The sequence below is a fragment of the Rhynchophorus ferrugineus genome, unplaced genomic scaffold, assembly GCF_030347505.1.
Source record: "Rhynchophorus ferrugineus isolate W39M unplaced genomic scaffold, kcgeb_rfMv2 rfM7, whole genome shotgun sequence".
NCBI lineage: Eukaryota > Metazoa > Arthropoda > Insecta > Coleoptera > Curculionidae > Rhynchophorus > Rhynchophorus ferrugineus.
In genome coordinates, this window is record NW_027472586.1 from 33,727,264 (window position 1) to 33,751,335 (window position 24,072).

The 24,072-nt window shown below is 35.5% G+C and overlaps 2 protein-coding genes across 2 annotated transcripts; one reads left to right on the forward strand and one right to left on the reverse strand.

Annotated features, from left to right (window-relative positions):
• Positions 1–136: 136 nt before the first annotated feature.
• stx (ubiquitin-like domain-containing protein stuxnet) lies at positions 137–7,017 on the forward strand. The gene is made up of 6 exons (XM_076409956.1): positions 137–273; positions 826–1,043; positions 1,107–1,194; positions 1,249–1,412; positions 1,471–1,604; positions 4,961–7,017. Exons 2-6 carry the CDS (start codon positions 838–840, stop codon positions 5,410–5,412), a joined length of 1,044 nt encoding a protein of 347 aa, XP_076266071.1. The 5' UTR covers positions 137–273; positions 826–837; the 3' UTR covers positions 5,413–7,017.
• Positions 7,018–12,167: 5,150 nt separating this feature from the next.
• Positions 12,168–23,585, reverse strand: IntS1 (integrator complex subunit 1). The gene is made up of 12 exons (XM_076409957.1): positions 23,322–23,585; positions 23,007–23,263; positions 22,674–22,949; positions 22,422–22,614; positions 20,311–20,861; positions 19,864–20,262; positions 19,335–19,810; positions 16,960–17,285; positions 15,093–16,900; positions 13,637–13,894; positions 12,853–13,574; positions 12,168–12,790 (listed from the first exon to the last, which is right to left on the reverse strand). The coding sequence occupies exons 1-12, from the start codon at positions 23,494–23,496 to the stop codon at positions 12,232–12,234; spliced, it is 6,000 nt and encodes a 1,999-aa protein (XP_076266072.1). The 5' UTR covers positions 23,497–23,585; the 3' UTR covers positions 12,168–12,231.
• Between the last annotated feature and the right edge of the window lie 487 nt (positions 23,586–24,072).

Below are 24,072 nucleotides of genomic sequence, written 5' to 3' on the forward strand. Positions count from 1 at the left end.
TAATATAATCGATGTTGTTTTACTGCAGTTCTATTAATAGAAAAGTTTTAAAAACTTCACATATTACTGATCTAATAGGGTATATTCAGTTGCCTACATTTTAGTAATTTTACTTCTTAAATATTTACTTCTCATTAAAAAACTGAATATTCTGAAACAGTTTCTAATTAAATTAAATAAATGTTAGTTATCATTAAATTATTAGTGATATGGCCCATGTTCGATCGATTAATTGGTTCGCAAAGACGATAGCTACCTCTTAAAAAACCCAACGTGAGTTTTTCAGACTTTCTAAATTGATATCTAATTAAAAAAAAATGTTTAAATTGGCTGCTCGGAGTAAATAAAACGCAATATTATAAGCGGTCGATACAGACTAGTGATAAACTAGGCAAATGATAAGAAAATATTCGTATTTACCAATTAAGCAAAAGGGCATTCAAAATATAATCAGGAAGGGGCTTCTTTATATTAATTTTTATGGATTTCAAAGTCGTGCAAAACAACCGCTATTCGGTTTGGATCGACCGATTTTTTTTAGAATAAATTTGACATTATCAAGTGCACAGGCAATATGGCGGAATCATCCTAGCACGAACTTCGCCTGGTGATCTTCGATCGGGTCTTTGTGTTTGTTCTGTTCGTTCAGAGCGACTTTCTACACCCCAAAGTCGAAAGTACGGGCCCACGCTAACCTAAACTCGGGAATAGATCAACAATTTAGGGAGTTTTCTATTTTTAATATGATTATTACACATAGTCGGGCGATTTGCATAGTGCGATAGGCGTAGGCAGACGGAAAACAGTTGTACAGTGTCGTTATAGGTGCGGGGAACCATGGAGAACTCGTCGGAAACCACCAGCAACCCCATATCGCAAGGGTGTGGCACGGACGCCTTTATTAATGTGCAAATCAGTCCCACGACGGGGGGCGAGTTCTATATCAGTGTAGACGCTAACGGTACCGTGGAAAACCTCAAGAAACAAATCTCTAAAAGACTGAAAGTACCCAGGGACAGGATATGTCTGTTGTTCAGAGATAAGTGGGTTTAGAAGCTAATATACAGTTACACAGCTATAATTATAATTGTGTGTTGTTTTTCCAGACAATTACAAGAAGGAAATTTGTATCAGCATGGAATCACGGACGGATCTAAAATTACCTTGCTGCCAAACGTCGAAGCAGGTCTTATTGTAAGTCCCCTTGTACCATGAGTAATCATTTAGCTATAATTAATATTCCAACAGACTCAGAGGCCGGAGATTGGAATAATGCAGGCATTGGAGTCCCTAAATGATTCTCAAGTGAACGAGTTCTTATGTGGGAAAGCTCCTCTTAATCTCAGCATGCGTTTAGGTGATCATATGATGCTGATACAATTACAATTAAGTACAGTTGCCTCCACCAATAAGTATGTTGTTTGAACCAACCTAGTACACCGTTAATTGATACTCATATTTTGTTTGAAGGCCACCAAACTGTGCACCTCTTATCCAGTCACCAGGACCTCCCAGTTTGCAACAAGCCAGCAAAAACCTGCAGCATTCCCTACGTAAACTCTCAGCTGATATCTTCGCAGGACGACAGCGAAGCAAGGGCAAAGGTAAGAAGTGAGACTTTCAAGTATAATTTTTTTAAAGGCTTTTCTTGTATATAAAACATGTGGATATCGATTTAATACGACGATCGAGTTCCTGTTGAGGTGTGTCGTGATGTTGGGTTCAAATGTAGTGCAATCGCTATACTCTGACGTCATCGTGAAACGAAAATTTGTGAACAATGTTGCCACATATACCCATCAAAATATTCGGAAGTGTACTTTATGTTCACATCATAGGAAACATTCCGTTCAATTTTTTGTTATACATTTCAAACGTGTCAGAAAATCATCGCTTGGCCGTCACATTCTTATCTGGCCAATAACAAAAAGTTTTTTCTTCGCGAATAATTTTTCAGATCGTTTCGTCAAACTTAGTTTTATTTCAAACCAAGAACAATAGTGAAGAGAATGCGGGTAGTCTAATTTTGTTTTTTTTTGTATGAGTGATATATATTGGTATAACCCAAATTTATATGGGCAAAATCAATATAATTCAATACAATGCAATTGTGTAATGTTTCATAACCTAATACAACTTCCAAATTGTGCCAAAGAGCTGGATAGTCAATTATATAAAGTGATGTAAATTAATATATGCGCAAAACTATATGTAACTACCCTTATATAATTTTTTAGTGTCTATATAAAATGTTATTCTAATATTAGATAAATTTTTGAAGAAATATGTATATAGTACACAAGAAATATTGATTATTGGTTTTTTACAGTGTAATAAACGAACAATATGAGCTAATATAAAAATAATATTATACATTAGATATGGTAAATAAAGCATATGACAATTTTTTGAGAACAATCTGAAAGTTATGCACTTCCTTGAAAGATGTGGGTTGAACCTCATCCCAACTAGATTTTTTTTAATATTGTGCCATTGAATTTTAGCAGTTGTCAAGGGTCTCAGGTAGTTTTAACCAAAATCAAATGATTATTTTATAGTACAAAAGGTTGCATAACAGTAACATATATTAGATAATACATATTTTTAATAAATTATGTTTCTATTTCTGCTATGCGCTCCTACATATATTTATTGTTTTTTTTTTTTTGTTTAGTTTGAATTATAATAAGGGTTACACTCCGGCGTTTCGCCCACATTCCCCTGGATCCGCATTTGTAGCCCTATGCCGCAACATCTAGAGTTGGAAGCGTTGGGATACTGAGAGCTTGGGTTTTGTTACTTGTCTTTAGGTTGTTATTCCTAAAAAATAACTTATACTTAATTAAAAATATTGGTCTTACTAGCTCGTTCTTGCATTTGTATAACACTGCAGTGTACATTGTATATTCATACTGTTAATTGTCTGATTTATTTTGGTAACTATTCCTATATAAGAATGTTCAATTTAGAATCATGTCATGTTTGATCATTCAGTTGGAGATATAAAACTGTACCAATTAACCATATTATATATCAATTGAATTTTCCGTTGACTTACTGATCAAGACTCAACTTTTTTAAATCATAGGTTAATTGATTATTTAGTATCTTAACTTCTTTTTTCTTTGTTCCTCAGTTTATTCAATCTTGTGTTTCTTTGTTCCAGTTTGAATATTTTTTTTATTTTTTATAATCACCGCTCGTTTCAAATCATATTTTTAATCCGAGAATCGCTAGAACTATAAGATTTGTTGGCAGTACAAATAAGACTCCGTCTATAAATTATTATTAAAATTATCTACGTTACAACAACATAACCTTGAACTATTAGCGATTTTGTATCAATACCATATGTTGTTTTGCTAAAATGTCGATTTTTGCCCCGAATAAATTTCATTTACAGGAGTTTTTGGTGCACTTCTTTAATTTGAACAAATTTGTTGCAAATGCGGATTAACTACTTGTAAAATCATGTAGTAAGAGTAACAAAAGATCCTTCAAGAGTTTAACAGCTCTTAAAAACGATAACTAGATAACCTAGTTATAATTACCAAAGAAGATGTACTTGAAAAATTAACAACATAAGAAACAAAACTTAAAAATACACTGGGAGAAAACAAAAATTTGGAAGCCAAGCATTAGAGGACATAGACAAGTTCAGATATGTTAAAAGTTATGGAGGAAACGAGACAGAGATAAAAAACAAAATTGTAATGACATGGCTTTGAAAATAAAATTATATACAACACATTAATAACGCAGCTGATATGGTCAGGACGCGTAAGAAGCAGAGAGAAAAATGTTAACAAATAAAATATAAACTTGATTGAAACTAATTCATTTCGAAGAATTTGGGAAGTTGCCTTAGAAGTTGTAAATACCCCTTTTTTAAATGTATCATTAATTAATTCCATTTAAAAATTGCAATGAAAAGATAGAATTTTATTATAGTTATATGCTATAAGTTTTTATCCATGAATTTACATCCAACAATACTTATTCATTGTCTTCAAACTTTTCTCCTCGGTAACATCAAAGTCACCTGTTTAAGACTACCTTGAAAAGGAAGGACCATGAACAGCGACTATTACTATTATATAACGTTATTGGACCGTCTGAAGGACGAAATCGCCGAAAAACGGCCGCATTTGAAGAAAAAGAAAGTGCTGCCTCGCCAATACAATGCACCGTGTCAAAAATCGGGCTTCGAATTACTTCCTCATCCACCGTATTCTCCGGATCCGGCCCCCAGCGACTATTTTCTGTTCTCAGATCTCAAAAGAATGCTCGCTGGGAAGACATTTTCGTCGAATGCCAAGGGCAAATCGTACTACAAAAGTGGTGTCGAAAATAATCAGTGTATCACCCTTGAAGGGAATTATGTATGCCGGGGACTTTTCAATTAACCTGTTACAAAAGAACAAAACATTTACATTTTTCAACAAAGTTAAACAATTTCCTTACATAAAAGTAAATGTAATTACGTCTCAACAAATATGTTGTACCAATTTATCACGATAAAACTTCAAATTTAAAAAATACTTTGATATTAAATTATGGATCCAACAAATCTCAAAAAATGCCAGTCAAAATCTTGACTTTGTCAATAGAAAACTGAAGGTCCATTAACAATTACCGATTTAATAGACTGCCGCTAGTGAAGTTTAACGAATCCCGGATGGCATCAGAAACTATTTCATTCGTATAAAGCGATCGCATGAGCTGCGATTTAGGTGCAAGAGTTTACATTTGGACGATATTATTTTTAAGAAATAAATTCCCACATTGTTTATTTTTTTTAATTAATAAACAGTTTTTCAATACACCTTCAAATATATATAAATTTCTTTGCCATCTTTGGATTTAAATTTGAAAATTTCTTGCCACGCATTTTTTTAAATGAATTACTCCATTAACAGAATGTATTATTGAATGAAATACTAACATGTATTTGTTTCAGCTTTGGGAGGAAGTAGACGCGAGAACGTGTACTCCGGCACCTTCAGTGGAGCCCTCAGCCCCACGCTCCAGGATTCGCGCGGCCGGCCTCGACGAGACGTGGCCACCATCGTCCATATCCTCAACGACCTCCTTTGTTCCGTGCCGGAGCTGCGTCGCGCCCAGGGTAACAAGAGCAGGGAGGAGACGGTCCCCGGGTCCGAGGATGCGTCCCCCCAGGCCAGCTTTGCCTCCTCGACGCCATGTTGCTCTACGTCGACGGCCCGCTGTCCGTCCACCAGACTGCCCGACGACCAGGAACAGAACTCAGTGACCCGCAACAAACTCGATCAGTTACGTTTAGTGATGGGCGAGCGTCGGGAACGGCGGAGACAGCGGAAACAGAAGCCTTACTCACTCCCTCCGGCCGACTCGCTTTGTCGACACTCGGACACCGACACGGTCACGGCGTAAGCCGAAGATCTCCTTCGTTGTTCTCCCGACGGCAAAAATACGGTTCGATTTTGGGCACCCATTCTGCAATATTTTTGGTTTGGATTCAATGATCTCAGTACTCTCGACAATATCGGTTTTACACCCACCTGATACAAGTAACATATGATTTGATCCTTGTGCAATGTTGAAAGGGAGATGTAGTTGTGCTGAACGCGCGAAAGGAGGTGTCTCTTCCCGAAAAGGAAGAACCAAGACTGAACCATGCCCCGTGACAGTTTGTGTGTACTGATAAACATATTGTTTCGTTTTCTTCCTAGGACCTAGTTTAATATGTGATTCCCTTGAGGTATAACCTCAAAACTTTACCGAAGCCGTCGTTAATTTATGTGCAATTTTTCCCTCAAAAATACCCTCCTCCCGATTCAGAAGAGATATTTCGTTCCTTGATTCGCAGGGGAGGGAATGGCACGGCATGTGAAATTAATTTAGAGGCGTTAACAATCTTTGAGGATCCAAATACGGAAGTCTAATAGAAGTGAGATCAATTAAATAAATATATTATTCATAAACATCAATTTAAGTAAAAATAATTTTATTTCCAAATTGTAATAATAAAAATTATAGACTAGTAATTATATCAAATGATAAGTTTAAATCAGGTTTTTTTAATGTTTCAACTACAAGGAAGAGCTTAAATAATAATGGAGAACCATGTTCTCAAGTATTTGTGTGTCGTAATAGGATCGACTGGTTAAGTTGGATCAAGAATTCTAATTCTAAGGTAGGATTATAACAGAAATGTTAGTAACGCCCTAAATGTGGAATTAAATGATATCTTATATGAAAAAAAAAGTTCTACGTATCATCCGCAATACCTGGAAAATTAAGTTTCTATTCTGAGGGCAAGTCAAAGGAAATCTAAGATGGATTATCTACATGTGCAATTAGGATTTTTTCTCCAAAATGTATTTCTAATGTCCAAGTATGTGACACTTATTTTTTTTTATACTTAATTAAGAAATAACTGAAATAAAATACCACAATCGGCGTCAATTTTGTAACCTTTTCAATCTTCTTAAAGCTACGCTTTCTGAATATGGAACCTTAAGGAACATCGTCTCAATAATTGTATTATTTTAAGTTTTATAGTAATTGTTATTCAGAATTATATTTGTAATATAAAATATATGGAGTGAAATTTAAAAATAACTCAGTTAATATTCTTATTTAATAAGCCATTCAATACCAAATGGTATAATTGTCAGTGTCGTGCTTTCCATCCCTCTCTAACTGCCCCTCCCCTATGTCCGAACGCGCACCTTTGGGGTTGTACCTCCGTTCGCCAAGTGGGATTTAGTTAATAAATACTCTTAAATTTGTAAGTATGATATAGTTTAAAACTAAACCAGATAGCATGTAAGTTTGTTTTTAGTTTGTAATTGTGGAGCAAGCCTCCAGAGAGGGCGGTCGATAGGGCTCGAAATTTATAAATTTAACGTCATTTTAGAGAGAAAGATTTCTTTCGTTTCGAAAAAGATCGAACGTTCGTTGTGATCCGATTCCCATTACTTTTTTTGTTCATTGTTTTTAATTATTACGTTTAATATAGTATTTTTAAAAGTTTGGCTGGTGTCTTTCGTTCTGCTTTAATGATTACCCTTAATCGTTTAACAATCTGCTCGGTGGTCAGTAGATAAATTATGACCAAATGATATACTATAGTCTGTGTACATTAATCATGTAGTAGTCGACGCGACAGTACGGTTCCCTTACTACTGTAATATACGCGAGTTCGAATCCCATCAAGGAATGGATGTATTAGATGCTTGCAGATATTTTGATCAGTCTAATAATACAAAATATTAATATAAAGAACGTAACATAACTGTTAAATTCGGTGGTTTTGACATTTCTCTATATAAAGTAAAGGCTACAGGGAACTAAACAAGACGATTAGTTAGTTGAGCCCACATTCACTTAATTTTTTTTTTATAACATCTTTATTAGATAAGTTCAATACAGTCTTAATTATAAATTCATTTACAATCAATATATATATATATATATATATATATATATATATATATATATATATATATATATATATATATATATATATATATAGTTCGTATGGTTTGGTTCGCTTCAATCTTCTGATATACTGCGCGTTGTCTAGTAGTTGTATTGCTTCCACGTTAGTATGATTTAGTAATCTTCTTTCGTGTTTCAAGGCGAAATCTTGGATAACTTCGCAAATCCATTTGATTTCCAGGTCATCGTGCAGGTCTTCGTTGGTTACGTAGTGATAGGAATTGGTAGTTAATCGAAGAATTTTGTTTTGACAGCGTTGGATGACTAGTTGATTTGAATTTTTAGTGCAACCCCATAGGTCCAAATTGGCTTTATAATTGTATTATAGATCAACCTCTTTGATTTTAGATCAAGTTGAGAGTATCTTCCGACTAACCAGTATAGTTGTTTTTTTTTGGTTCTAATGTGTTTTGCTTTTTGTCTAACAAGATGTTTCCAGTTTAATCTACCGTCAAGATGGACGCCGAGGTATTTAGCTGACTTAAATAAAATGAAAAACATTTCAATTTACTTTAGATATGTTTGACGTGTCCAAAAATTGGCTATGGTCTCTCGTTGGAAAACAATTACCACAATTAACGGCGCGTATACATTTATTTTAGGAGAATTAATGAAATTGAAAGTTTAAACTTTTATCAATAGATACTTATTACATTTGTCAAATATACTAATTTACCTTTCTTCTTCACTAAATAACTGCGACTAATATAAATAAAATCTTTTAACTGAGGTATTGAAAACAAAATAAAATGTACGTCAAATATGGTATATTTCAGTATCGAAATAACAGCATCGTTATATTCAATTATGTATATTCACATATTATCGATGTATTTCATTTGCATTTGCTTTTTCATACTCCAATGTGTTCTAAATGTACCTTGAATGTCTGGAATCTACTTTTGTAATTTTATAATTTCCATTTACTAGCATTATGTATTAATGCCTATTCCAAACATGTACAATAATGTGTGCAACAAAATTAGTAGTTCTCATTCCATTTTCTTTTTAAATACACATGCTTAGACTTCATATTTTTTAATAATCACTAGGAACAATGACACAGGCAAAATAATATTGATTTATACAGATTTAACATACTCTGCGAAAGAATGTTAGATAACTAGTTTAATTTTACATTCTCTGCCATTATGTGAACTTTTAAAATTACAATTTTAATTATACATATATAGCAATTTGCCTTCTCAGCTTCGCCATAACTTTTCAAGTATCCAACGTCGAAAGAAGTGACCAAAGTTAGTTAAATTGACATTCCAAAAAAATCGCCAGGCTATGACTTAATGACAGGACAACTGTCGCAAATACTACCAAGAAACGGCATTATAAAACTCAATCGGATCAATAAAACCAACTTTATCAGCATTATGTATGTTTCTCCACTAAAGCATGTCCAAGACTGTTAGAGGATAACAATTTTCATGACCCCAAAACCTGCAAAATTACCAAGCTAAAAAGGTATCTTCAGTTATATACTTATTCATAAGCTACAGAAAATGTTATTGAATTATTGAAATCTGACCCTACAGCCAGAATGTTTAGAGTCAAACAAGAGGAATCTTGTTTTACAATATAAGAAGCTAAAGCAAGTTTACCACAGGTGTATTAAGAACAAATTATTTACCTATTTTACATAAATGGAAAATATCACGATGGCTACATTTGCTGATGACTACGATTCTCGTTCAACAGACAAGTGACAATATAAATTATTGACTCCAAACCTGGAAAATAAAAATTAACGAAAGTAAATCTGTGCCTGTGCAGTTCACGTATAATCAGATCTCACAAGCGCCAATAACACTAAATAATATTATGATGATCCACCTGCACGACTTCGATGGAAGGAACATGTAAAAAAGAACTAGATTTAAAATATAGGAAAATGTATTGGTTAATCTAAAGAAAATCACATTTATCAGTACACAATAAATTGCTATTATACAAGCAAGTACTGAAACCTATATGGACATACTGAGTTCAATTATGGGGATGTTCTGCAAAGAGTAACATAAACAAAATACAAATTTTCCAGAACAGAGTCCACAAAAGTATTGTAGGTTGAGAGATTACTTACACCGAGACCTTCAGATACCGACTGCCACTCAGTGAATCAAGGAAACATGAGGGACATAATACATGTTTATGTCACTATCGAAATAATATGACTCTTAGATAACACAATATTAGGACATACTCAAAAGAATCAAACCTTTGATCTTGTGTAGTGTGTTGGGTGCATTTAATAGAAAAACAGCAATGTTAACACATAAACTTTATTACACCGAGGCTATGATAGGGCCGATGGGTCCTCCTAATAGATCAATTGAAAAGTCTCCAGCCTGACACATAGATGGCGCTACTAGAATATGTTTTTAGTTAGTCCTACCCCGCACAAGATGCGTGTATAAATTTGACAGCTGTCGGATCATTAGTTTGTGAATTATAGCATTTTGAGTGAAGTAACTTTTGTTATTATGAAAAAAAAATTAATAAAAAGGAATTTCGCGTGTTGAAGTGTGTTGAAGCAAAAACTTGGCTTGATGCCGAGTTTCCGGACATTGCCCCAGCAAAAATAATCCGCAAGGATTGGTTGGTATGCTAAGTTTAGACGGAGTGAAATGAACACCGAAGACGGTGAAAGCAGTGGACACCCAAAAGAGGTTGTTACCGACGAAAACATTTAAAAAACCTACAAATTCATTTTGAATGGCCATAAATTAAAACTGAATGAAATAGCAGACACTAAAGATATCAACTGAACGTGTACATCATATTATTCACGAATATTTAGGATGAGAAAGCTCGGTGCAAAGTGGGTGTTGCGCGAGCTCACTTTTGATCAAAAACAACGAAGAGTTGATGATTCGGAGCAGTGTTTGAAGATGATCAAGCGTAATAAACCCGAGTTTTTACGTCGATATGTGACAATGGATGAAACATGATTTCACTTCGAAGTTCAAACGACAGTCATCTGAGTGAACTGCCCACGATGAACCCGCTCCAAATCGTGGGAAAACGCAACAGCCGGTTGGCAAGGTTATGGTGTCTGTATTTTGGGATGCGCATGGAATAATTTTCATTGACTACCTTGAAAAAGGAAAGGAAGGATCATCAACAGCGACTATTAATAGCGTTATAGAACCGATTGAAGGCCGAAATCGCTGAAAAACTGTCGCATTTGAAGAAAAAGAAAGTGTTGCTTCACCAAGACAATGCACCGTGTCACAAATCAGTTAAAAAGGATGGCAAAAATTCATGAATTGGGCTTCAAATTGCTTCCTCATCCACCGTATTCGCCAGATCTGACCCCCAGCGACTATTTCCTGTTCTCAGGTCCAAAAAGAATGCTCGCTGGGAAGAAATTTTCGTCGAATGAAGAAGTGATCGCCGAAACTGAGGCCTATTTTGAAACAAAGGACAAATCGTACTACAAAAATGGTATCGAAAAGTTGGAGAGTCGCTATTATAATCAGTGTAGCACCCTTCAAGGAAATTATGTTGAATAAAAAAAATAATTTTGCCAATAAAATGTGTTTTACTATGGTAGGCCGGGGACTTTTCAGTTGACCTGTTATATACTTAGATTTAAGTTAATGTAAGGAGAAATGTTAGGTTATTCGAAAACAACTAGTAACAATATAATAAAAATATTAAACGTAAGTCGTCAAGCTTAAATTTCGTATTGTAGTCAATCACTCAATAAGCATTCTGTTATTTTTTCTTTACAATATTTTACATAGGAAATTTTATCATTAACTATTTTACACAATATATGTACTATAAGTATATAAGTAAAATCATTTTAAACTAATTAGATTATTAATCTACAAATACATTTTTAAATCCTTAAAAGTATACAAAACAACTATTGGGAATCATTGTGCTATTCCTCAATATCACGCTAGCAAAAAGGGCTTTAAGGTGTAACGTTTGAAAAACACGACTGAAAACATTTGAACTAGAAGTGTCGGCCGCCAAGAAAAATATCAATATTAAAAAAAATTGTAACTATTAGGAAAAATATCGATATTTTTAAGAAAAAAATAAAAATATTGATAGATCAGACCAAATGATATTCTCTAAATATTTTACAAAGTAGCGATATTTTTTTGGATGTTTTAATTTCCTTTTTACCAACTAGAGTTTATCTGACCTGGACCTTACTGTTTAACGTGGGGTCCGAACCACGGATCTCATCATTACATTACATCGCCTACCAACTGACATGACGGATTATTTTCCTTGTCGGAATTTGCACTCTTGCCTGAGGTCAATCTAAATGTTAAACAATTACCAACATGAATTTACGACCATGCCAATATTCGATCCCGCGACTATATCAACAACAGTAGTGTCCTGTCGTCTTTACCATTACGCCAACCAAGTCTGCTAGCGATATTTTTAACGAGCCTTTAAAATCAAGTTCCGATTTTAAAGGATTATTAAAAAAAAAGATATAAGGTTTCGGCATCCCTGTTTTGAATTTCTCATAAAATAAGGATGCAAGATTACCTTACTTTTATAGTGTCAGTAATAAAACCTTCAAGTCCAGATAAAGCCTCGTTGGTAATAAGGAGACAATATATAAAAATATATAATAAAAATACAACAAAATCTTACTAGAAAGCGTTCTTTACTGTTAAACCAAACAAAAACTGCGCTTGTGTTAACTTCGTTTTATTTTAAAATTTTACGTACATCTATATATACATACATATTAAAATTCTAACAACCATATTGTAAACTCAGAAGATCTATAGTTTTTGTTATACTGTTGGTCGATACTAGCACGGATTTCATTCCTAGTTGAAATACCTTCGTCAAAATGATCTTAGCGTACTCCTGCATCACTGGTACAAAATCCGAAATGCGATCGAGTAGAGTGTTGACGACGTCGCCATTCTGGTTGTCCAGGCACGACAGCACCGCGGGCAACGCTTCTGACGCGGCATTGGGATTGTGCTTCAGCCACCTCACTATTAAAACGAGTGCCAGAGATCGCACGGCGCCATTAGGTGCCACCATCAGTCCGTAAAGCGTCTGAGCGACACTTTCAAGTAACTGTGGACGTTTGTTCGTGATGTGATCGATTTCTTGCAACGCGCCCAAGCTGTCCGACGATTGCAGGGCGATTTTAAGTTTCTGCCAATGTTGTGGATATGTTTCTGCGGTAGGTGGATTCACGGAACCGACTAATAAATCGGAAGGCATATCCTGATCGGTCATGGGTAAGGATACACTGGAAAGGAGAGGTCTGACTCCTGGCTGATTAAATTGAATATCGCTGCAACAGAGTATCGATTGTTAGGATCAGTGTACTATATTAATAAATATATTTCGGCTTACTTTAGGATAGAACCATGATCTTGAAGGAACTTTGAACCTCCTTTCACGTCGTGTACCATCCAGTTTTGAATGAAAATAACAATTCTCTTAACCAGAATAACCATTTCCGATCTTTGACTATGAAATTGCAGTAACAAAAAGTAGGAATCTAGCAGTTCACATAGAGTAGCGTTCTGCTGAAAGATGTAGGGTTGAAGTAGCTCCATTAGGCCTAAAACTTGTCCAAACAACAGGAAATGGCCCCTACTTTTAAGTACACCCCAGTCATACTGAGCACGACCTTTCAGGCTACCCGCCAACATGGGAAGCTGTCTAAGTACCAACAGAGGATGGGTTGCCGTCAGTTTCCGAGAGCACAGTTCCAAATCCTGACTTTTACGCTGCCAGTCTTTGGTTCTAGGCGTCGATGATAAAGCACTTAACAAACAGTGGGAAATCTTGTCAAGGGCACTGGAACAGCTCATCTTCGAAATATCTAAAGCAACGTCCGGTTTAAATTCGATTTCGTTTTGGCCACAGAACGGCAAGGACATATAAATCATGATCATCATTTCTCTACTCTTCAGATCAGAGTCAGAATTCTTGAACAAGTCCTTTATTATTACCGGGGCATGATCTCCGATACATCGAAGCAGGAGTTCCAGTCGTAACTCCATTTTTTGTTTCCAATTATTAGGGTGAAGTTTGGATTCCTCCAGAATAAATTGTACGACAGTTTTGACCTAAAACAGGATACAGTTCCGTACTAATTCTTCTTATACTGGTTAGGTGTTGTGTGACTTACCTGGGTTTCGTCTAACATCAGAACATCTTCAAAATGATGATGCTTAGGCACGGCCTTATCACGACCTTGCCAAAGTTTCGGACTCTTGATTAAAGCTGTAAGAAAATCCAGCACAGCTACTGGACAGGCCATGGTTGTTTCACCTGACAGTAGGTATATTAGCAAATTATGTAGACTCTTCCAGCTGGCTCTTTGAAGAAGCAGCGACATCAGCAACGGTCGAAAATGTAGCTGGTTTCTCGAAAATAGCAAATTGACCTTAAATGAAAAATAATTGAATAAATTATCACTTTTAACAATTATGTTTTTACATAACACAATTGGCTGCTTATATGTATTTTGATCAAAGGTATCTATTGTTGAACATGTGATGTATCAATAAACGATCTACCCTAGCAAATTCGATAATTTTGACATTTCTGTATATAAAATAATAATTTGCATTTTCTCATTTATTATTTTAGAAACGATGATTGTTGTCCCATCATATTCCAACTGTCGGTTTTGGTTTCAACGATTTAAAAATGGGGAATTTTATGTCAATTACAAATAACGACTCGGAGAGCCAAAAAAGCTTCAAGAAAATAAATTGTAATACTTATTATATGAAAACCCTATTTAAACTCTTTAAAAAAACTTCCAGACAATTTAGCAGTTCATCAACCGTTTACGGGCATTTACATGCGATGGAAAAGGTCAAAAAATATTGAAAATAGTTACCACACAAATTAATTGAAAATGCCATTTCGAATCGATTTAAGAGATACAAAAGAGAAGGGACTGTAGAGCATGGAAATGACTTGGGGAAGTTCATTCTATTAAAATCAGATAGAAATATGAGTATATTATATTAGATGAATTCTGAGATAATTTAGGCAATGGTAATTAGCTATAATATATATTTATCCATATCTAAAAGATATAAAAGTTACAATACGAGTGTTGAAGTATGGGTAAATAAGGTTTAAAAATAGAAGTGAGAATTTCAACAAGGATGGGAATGCAGTTGAGAGATCGGACAAGGCATTCAGTTAATATGCTAAATTTGGGGTGCGTATAGATATATTATTGTGTGATTGCAAAGATAAAAGGATGCTTGCGAACTAGACTGTAACTTTGGTTTGTTATTGTAATATTGTTTAATTTTGTTTCTTCCTGTCAAGATTATGTTAAAATTAACTATGTTTATAAAAAATTCTTCTCTGAAATTTTAATGAGTTTCAAGAGAAATTTTAGATAAATTTGTGGATTCAAGATAATTCTCTCTATTTATATTATATTCTTCACATATATGTATGGTGTGCAAGAAGTGGCAACGACGAAAATTTAAAATCTTGTGCGCATACCAGGATCCTCCAAAATTAGACTCTTGTAAACTGCCCGTAATTATTATGTTGAATAATAACTGTGAGAGATTTTATGATATTTAAACGTTAAAAGCATTGATGACTCTTACCTGGGTTTTATGCTTGTCCAAGTTAGCAATCTCCAGTTCTAAGGCTGATAACCAATCCACTAACACACCGGTTTTTTCTATTTCACTTTTATCTTCCAAGAGAACCTTCCCTAGTTTTTCTCCAAGATTGTCAAGAGATTCTAACACAGCCTCCGACTTGACACTGGTAATGAGTTCCTCTTTCTGCACTATATCCACCACATCCACCTTGGGCACGCGACTTGGGCTCTCCTTCTGACAGAGCATCAAGTAGTGTTTCAAAACACGTGCGGTACAATTATCCGCCGGTATCATCTTCATCAACTGAGTCACGAAACTCTGCTTCTCGCTGTCCATAGAATCCTTAGAAAAGATCAGCGAGAACAAGGCAGAGAACGAATTATATTGTAGGATCGGCGGAAGAATGCGATCCAAGGGGATGGACTTGATGTAGTTGAATAGCAATTTTCTGGTATCTTTCTTCAAATTAATATATTTAATCAGGTTCAAGATTATCTTGTTCTTGTCGCCCGCGTAGCGAGAACTGAACAACCAATTCAGGTGTTCAACGATCATCTGATCATTGTATGACACCTTCTCCTTCGGACCTATCACCGGTAACTGCTTCTTAACGTCCACATCAATATCGAAATCGACCTCGTCTACAGGGTCTACATGCATCTCGATTGCCTTCACGAAAAACTCTCCCCCGACGGCACCACGTTTGTTCTGCACTTCCACGAGCTGTATCATATAAGTTTTGTCCAACACCGAGTCGACTACTAGCTTGTGGTCCAACATGGTGGCCTTATCCAGGGTGTTTAGCAATTTAGTGATGGATCCAGTGGGTATCCCGAAGGACTGGATGAACAAAACCAACTTTGGTGCTTCTAAATTATCGATTGCGGCCTCAACAAGCGTTAATACGTTCGATCTGATCATTCGAAGCTTCATCCAGTCAGGAAGGTACGACGTTGTCTCGGAGGTATCTGGCGAATATGCCCTGGGTTGCTCCATTTTGGTCGGGAACCAGGTGTTCAGGAGAATTTTAAACGGCTCAAAATTGTCGAGAGGCCCGTAGGTGAGCAGCACGATGGCGGCATGAATCACCAGAGGCTGCATGGCGCATTGTTCTCCGGTACCCCAGGAGACGATCACGTATTCGTTGTTGTAACTCTGATGTATGCTGTAGGACTCCTCTGCGTGCTCTTTAGCTTTCAACGTATAGATGCAGAAGATCTGAAGCAGATTCTTCAACGTCAAGTTGTTGGTACCGGGCAGGACGTAGGAGGCCACACTATGCCTCTCAATAATTACCGATGAAAGATCGGTAATGAGATCGTTGAGATCTGAAAAAGACTCGTAACATTCCTGGGTAGCTAAGAAATTAATGTAACTGGACACGATAGTGGGATTGGTTTCGATTTGCAACGCTTGCCTCAGGAATTGGACCAATAGGGGCTTTATCAAGGCGAAGTGGGTGAAGTGACTGATGTACTGCGACAGCCAGTTGATGTAATTATCGGAAGAAATGTCCATTTCATCGCTGGGTGCTAGGATCATTCCTAAACCCTTTGTTGCCTGCGCCCTACTGGCTCCATGATCGGACGTGAGTCTTCTAAACAAGTACTCCAGAACTTCACAAGCAGTTTGAGGATCAGGTCCGTTTACCACCGTCCTAAGATGCGCCAACAGTTGACCGTGCTTGGTCAGTTTCTCGGTCGGCGCGGTAGACAGAAGATACTCGCAGAGGCACTGAACCGGCAAATGCGACAGTACGCCCTCCGAATTATGAACTAGTTCCGCCAGCCACGGCATATGAGCGGTACCTGCACAAAAATTATTCAACAATTACCTTCGTCTACACACAACAACATACGAAACTTACCACCCTGTCTCGACATGATGTCCAGAAGAAAATCCGGATGTCTGGATTTGCAGAGGAGATGTCCGAGACGATGGGAATTATTCAACGCCTGCAGCTGGTCCAATACGTGAGGAGGAGGACGACGAGGATCACCCTGAGGATTTAATTCCATCAACTGCGGTAGCAACAGGCTGGTCTGTTCGTTGATCTCCGCCTTAGTACTAGCTGCAGCAAGGTGAGATTCGAATTCCAAAATCGTTTGTTTCTCGATCACCAGGATCTGTTGCTCCTTAGTTTGAAAGTCTTCTTCCAGGGATATCATCGTAGGCGGTGGGAATGAGAAATAACTAAAACAGTTATATTTATTTTGAGACTATCCAAATTATTACTAGGTGCGTGAAGAAGCAATCCACGTGTTTTCATAATTCCATTTAGGTTAAGGATATATAAATATATACATACAAATATATTTTTACGAGTTTAAAATAAGTCGAAAGCAACGGAAGCAGCACTTAAAATTATATATGCAATTGTTTAATTTTAGTATCCATTAATTTGCAAATTAAGAATGCAAGCAATGAAAGCATAGATTATAACCAAGCCAAGAAAATCGTTAAAAGCTATTCAGGCATATAGTTGTGAAACTATTTCGACATTATCCTTATCTGTATATCCACATATTGGTCAACGGATCCAGATAAGATCCCAGATCTGCCGTATATCTACATCATCAGACATATTTCAACCAATTATATGCAAATTCAAGAAAATTTAGGACTAAATTCAGATCATTCAGCGATAATGCGAAATGTAATTGATGTCTGATTAATAGAAAAATCGATTGTATGAATTTTAGAGTAACGTTGCAGGAAGAAATTAACCTGGGAGATCGGATATAAATTGTAGAATAACCGGATTTTGAAGTGGAGATGTTGATCAAAGATATTCGGCACTCAGCGTGACAAAATACTTCAGAAATCAGAAAGAAACTAAACGGTAATAACTACCCTAAAGAAATTCTGGAATTCACATCAGATAAAATATAGCAAAATAAAACTGAGTTGAACAATTTTACGTCCCAACTAAGACATGAAATTACACAGTATATTGCGTATAGTCCACTGGCTTTTTCTATTCCTTTAAAAACAGCGTTTGTTTACATAATGCGCAGCCATTTTATCAGTCAATTCAGTAATGCCATTCTGTATATACTTATCAATCAATTAATTTTCACTGGTAAGTATTTTTGTGATTGTCCGTCCAAAGATTTTATTTGTATATTTGTGCATATATTGATATTTGTTAATTACGTATTGTAAATATTGTAATGATTATTTCTAATTGTCTAACCAAAAAAGTATCTTCCATGTCTCGTAGGATGTCAGCGGCAATATTTTCAAGAGATGTAAAAGATCACATTATTTTTACACTTAACACGTGGACAATTGCTGCATAATTTAGTCAATATACATTTTTACTCCTTTAATTCTTGTCACACATTTTATTATAGTACAATATGTCTTTTACAGGATATAAAATAACAGAACTTATAAAAACAACGTGTAAAAATTAACCTTGAAAATTGTGGAGAGTAAAAGCGAAGAATAGGAGACGTTGTTTAGCACTAGTATTGGTGCGAGAAAGAGAAGAAATTTAAAGACCAGACTACAATGCAAACGTTTAAAAAAAAGAACAGATAAAATCTCCACGGATTCTGCGGACACACTAAACACCAAAGTAAACACATGCATTTCTCAAGTATTTCAAATAAAAAGAAGAAAAGATATGCGGAAAACTAGCAAAAAATACAATGTAGTAAAATAAACGACAATGAAACATTTGAAGACAGTAAATCTAAAGTTAAAATTGGTAGATTTTAGATTATGTGCTAGAAGAAGCTGTGAAATTAAAAAAAATAGCTATCTTTATAGCAGAAAATTCAAATAGTAGAATGTGCTGGGTGAGCGTAAACAAAAGCAAGTTACATGCTAAAATTTCGTAACTGAATCGTAAGCTTCAACTGTTTTGGGTAGTCCAGTGACACTAAGCCGTAACACTTGTATGTGTGTAACAAATAGCAATATTGATTTAAGATTATCTTCATTATATAACGCCAAGATAATCAAACAATTTAATCTGTTTAAATAATTGATAATCCACGTTATAAATAATTCGATAATTATATTCCACTGTTATACTAAAATGGCCAATCTATGTTATACGCCAAGATGTTGTCGATCAACTCACGGACAACAAAAGAATGCGTTAAAAGCACGCTAACGATATACACATGGACTTTAGCTTAAATTATCAAACAAAATATATATATTTAAACGTTAAAACGCGAATTACTTTTTCACATATTTCGTAAAAAATATTATCATAAGGTTCATTACTTCGTTATACACATCTCCATAAACATTCTTAAAGTGGGGTATTTGTTCCACGCCAAATCTCCTATCGTGGCCGGGTTATGCGCGGCTAGGATCAACAGCATCAACCAAGCCTTCCAGTACAAGTTTGAAATGGCTAATTTCGGCGGGACGTATCCGTGGGGTAGCGTGATGTTCTCCGGATAGTTGTAACTGCACAAATTAAAGATCAAATCCAGAATCTCCACCTTGTCGACGAACAGAGGCGGTTCCAGCTCGTGAGGTAGGTTCGCCGCCCGCTTAATCAGCTGGTCGATGATATCAATCATGTCGTTGGGCGCAATCGGGTATTCTTTAGCGATGCCAATCAACAGAACCTGGAAAAGCGTGGTTTGGAGTAAAGGTACCTCGCTGACTAGTCTCTGGAACAGGTTCCTTTCATTTTCTCCAGGCCACGAATCCAACTTGTAGTAATTCTCGAACTGGTCCAAAAAGAACACCTACAACAAGTATTTCTATCGAGCTGGTAACATTTTAAATCTGATTCGTTTACCTTAAGCAAAGCGTGATTGAAATCGGACATGTTCGGCCGGTACAGCTTCAGAGCATAATCATGCAACCAAATAACACATTCGCGTTGAATATTGGCTACTTGCTTCTTAAACGATTCCAACACGGTGACGTCTCGTTTGCTCTGAGTGGCGGCATCGCGCACTTGAGGACTCACACACAGAAGCATGCACATACAACTGAGATCCACTAGAGCCAAAAACATTCTCTCCTTGAACTCGTTGTCTCTGATGGCGACGAACAAGTCCGGTCTCTCGCGTAACAAACAATGTACAAGGGTCGGTAAGTTAAAATCAGTCAGCTGTTGTCGTAACACCCTGTTGATTTCCTTTAAAAGACTCCGCAAAGATCGAAGGTAATCATCCTTATTCAGCAACAACTCCTATAACATCTGTGTTAGTTAAGTTTTCATGAAAAACCTCATACTTACCAGGCATATATTAGCTAAAGCATCCGCGGCCTGTTCGTCTTTAACCTGAAAAAGAGCCCCGACCACAATAAGATTATTCTGGTTCCTGGTGTTACTCAGTTCATTGTAAATAGTATATTTCAACAGGAGGCTAAGATTTTCAGGATAAGAAACCACCATTTCGCGAAGACAGTTGTTGAAATAGTTCACCATGGGTTTGTTCTTCAAACGCAACTTACTCAGTTGGCTGATGACCTCGTGGTCTCGCACAGAAATCGCGGAACAGTTAAAGCAAATGTAAGCCAGGAGTTCTTGAGCGGGTTTCATCAGCTTATGGTTATGTAGCCATGCTTCAACGCGAGATATGCCTATAATGCGAATTTCGTTTAAACCACAAGCTGTACTGAGAAAACGCACGAAATTTTTGCTGATGTTTTCGGGTTGCTGTCTCCTAGATAGCAGCTCCTTGATGGCTTCCAATACAATCTGTTCTACTTTTTGTTGAGAATAGATATATCTGGGCACAATTTTAGTACACCAGCCATCGACAATAATTTTGTGTTCGTTCACAACTGCAATAAAATGACATTATACAAAAATACAATATAAACTATAAAAGCGTGTACTTGTTGGTGCAGGACGGATCGTATTTTTTTATTGTCATAATAGGCTAGATGACTATGTTTGAAAACCTATTTTATGGCAAATCTACGTATTTACTTTACCTGGAATAAAAGTTAGTTCTACAGAAAGAATTAATGTGAAAGAAAAACTGATGTTTTAAACAGTAGAATTTTAAATTCGCCCTAAAACGTTACAAATCTTAGCGTTATGTAGTTGTTTTGGTCGCACTGAACGGTTTGTATGTACCTCAAATCAATCAATACCTTCCAATTCGAGGTATAGAACAACAGAACAGTAGTAATAAATTAATTTGTAAATTAACATTGTCAATTGAACAAATTGAACGAAGTATTGCTGCAAAAAGACCATCAATAGCAAGTAACAGACGCAAAGCCATACTCTGCAAGACAACGTTCAACCACCGCCAGCATCACCACCAGACAACGCACTTCATGATTATTTGACGCAATAGGGCTTCGCTGGCAGACGCTTTCGAAATGCAATTTCTTTCCATTTGGGTAAACAGGAGAATAGATTACTGCCAAACTTACAACAGGCGAGCCGTTCTTTCGACACGGTATCGCAATATTGGGGAAAAGTAGAAAACGATGGAAAATATTTTGAATAACATGTATAATACAAATTATCAATAAATAGCTTTTTAAAGTTAAAAAATCACCAAAGTATATGTAAGCGTCTAATGAGTAAATATTTTGGAAATCTACTAGACATTCCCGAAATGTTTAAATAATTATCCCGTTCTATAGAAGTGTAGAACACAATTGTGAAAAGAAGGTTGCCCTACGGCTCTACAACCCATCGAAATCTTAATATACAGGCTACTAAGGTTATATATCATAACAGAAACTTTCTCTAGTTTAAAGATAAAATATAAGTTCTTAATATAGTCTCTACTACAGCCTCTACTACGGTTCACTTTTTTATGTGATACCCCATGTAGATATCATTTTTAATCAATTGCAGTAAAAAAAGTCTATTAAGAGATGCTATGGATATTTTTCATTAAATTATATCATTTTATTAATTATCATTTGAAAAAATATCACCAGAGAATAAACGCAAACGTTCAAAAGGAAACTACGAATGTATGATAGATATGGTTTATAAAAAAAAGTTATTTTTTGCAAAAACACCTTAACAATTTTACCAGGAACGGCCAATAATGTTGGCTCTGTGTTGTGGAATAAAATAGTAATTATTATTTAATTTTTTAACAATGGATTTTAAATGACATAATGACACACATATCAGAAAAAACAGAAAAATCAAATTCTATATATGTGGATGACCTCAATGGTAATTTTCATTACAATTTTTACTTTTCTGTAAAACTAGGCTTATAATACCTTTGTTAGCATATAATGAAAGATGGGAGACTTTTAGGAACTTTAGTAGGAAGTATAATAAAATTTATAATTTAAATATATGTAGAAAATACGACCCATTTAATGCTTGTAAGGCACGCTCTTATTTCAAGTAATACTTACCGTCATCATCATCACCAGTATTTATAGTTAGAGGGCTGGAAGTATCTCGTGCTGCTGAAGTCCATGTCTCTGATTTCAGGAGTGATGATGGAGGTATTTTTGTGTGAAAAGCAGTAATGACATTGTCGACAAAAGGCTTGGCAAAGGGACTATCTATAATTACTCTATCAGCAACAGCATCTTCAACATATATCTAAAAATTATTAAAAAACATTAGTGAGTATTTCGTTACAAAATTTGATTGCTATTAACCTTCAAAAAAGCTTCAGGCCAATTTTCTTTATCAGCAAATGCAAAACATAACACATTTAAAAACAACTGATGTACATGACTATTCATCTTGTATAATCCCTTCATGCCTGCACTAATATCTCTCCTTAAAAGACTGACCATTGCATTCACAATATTTCCATTTGTAAATATATCCGGTTTCACACTAGCTATAGAACAAATTATAGACCAGGTGACCTTACATGGTTTCGATTTACTGGTTTTGAGCGACTTTATTAACCCCAAAATATAACCAACCTAAGAATCACAAACTAAAAAACCTTTAAAGAAAGTATAACAGCATTTTTCACTTACCAGTTTATCAATATGATCAGTTTGAAGATATGGTGTAATTTTATCAAACAATTCGGAAACTTCACATTCTATGGCTGAAGTTTCCCAAGGTTCTATACCCGAACTTGCCGTTATTCTATCTATGGGAAGCAAGCTTTGTCCAGACGATCCCCCAATTCCTGGTCTAGATACACCAGTAAGACCAACTTTCAGCTTTTTTGCATGGGGAAGGGTTAAACTTGATGAACTGGCTTCTCTTTTCAATTTATCGACAGGCGCTAAAAAAATTAATTATATAGATACACTTCCTAAATAATAGTTACAAAGTTAACTTACCACTACTCGTCGAGGGATGAGAACTTACCGATGATTTCGGTAGTGGTAAAGTTCTTTTAGGATCGTCGCGCGAAGATCCCGATTTTGCCCCCAAAGCTATAAAAGCATCCGGCATCTGTTGGGGTATTTTAGATTTAGGCCCCCGTGATCCTGTCAAAGACTTGCCCCTATCCATATTGAAACTCTTGAATTGTAAATCCAAATATCAAAAATACTTTTGGTTGATAAACATAATAGTATGGTTAGGTCACAATCGACAAATTGTCAGTGAAAAGTAATGGTCCTAACAATCGAAACATCCAAATGTCCCACAGAAAAGACACAAAAATTCAAATTGTTCCGTAGTTATTAAGAAAATATTTGATAAACATCAATAATAAAATTATATATAACTACCATAACCCATAATCTTTTTATACAGGGTATCACCCTTATTTAAAATTTATGGTTATTTCTAAATATCCTATTTATAATATAATTAATTATATATTTATATAGCTATCATAAATAGCTATTTGAAATAAAATTATAGTGTCTAGTTTATAATATTGAGTAAATAAAACAAACAGAATATCTAAAAACTATTCTTTTAATTTATGACATTTTTTATTAGTACACAAACAAAACAGAACTATTTATATATAAAGATAACGGGATCTTTCACAGATTTACCTAACTTGAAAAAGTGGTAACTATAAAACACTAACGAATGAATTCATACGATAATTAAAATCAGTTATCTACTAATTAT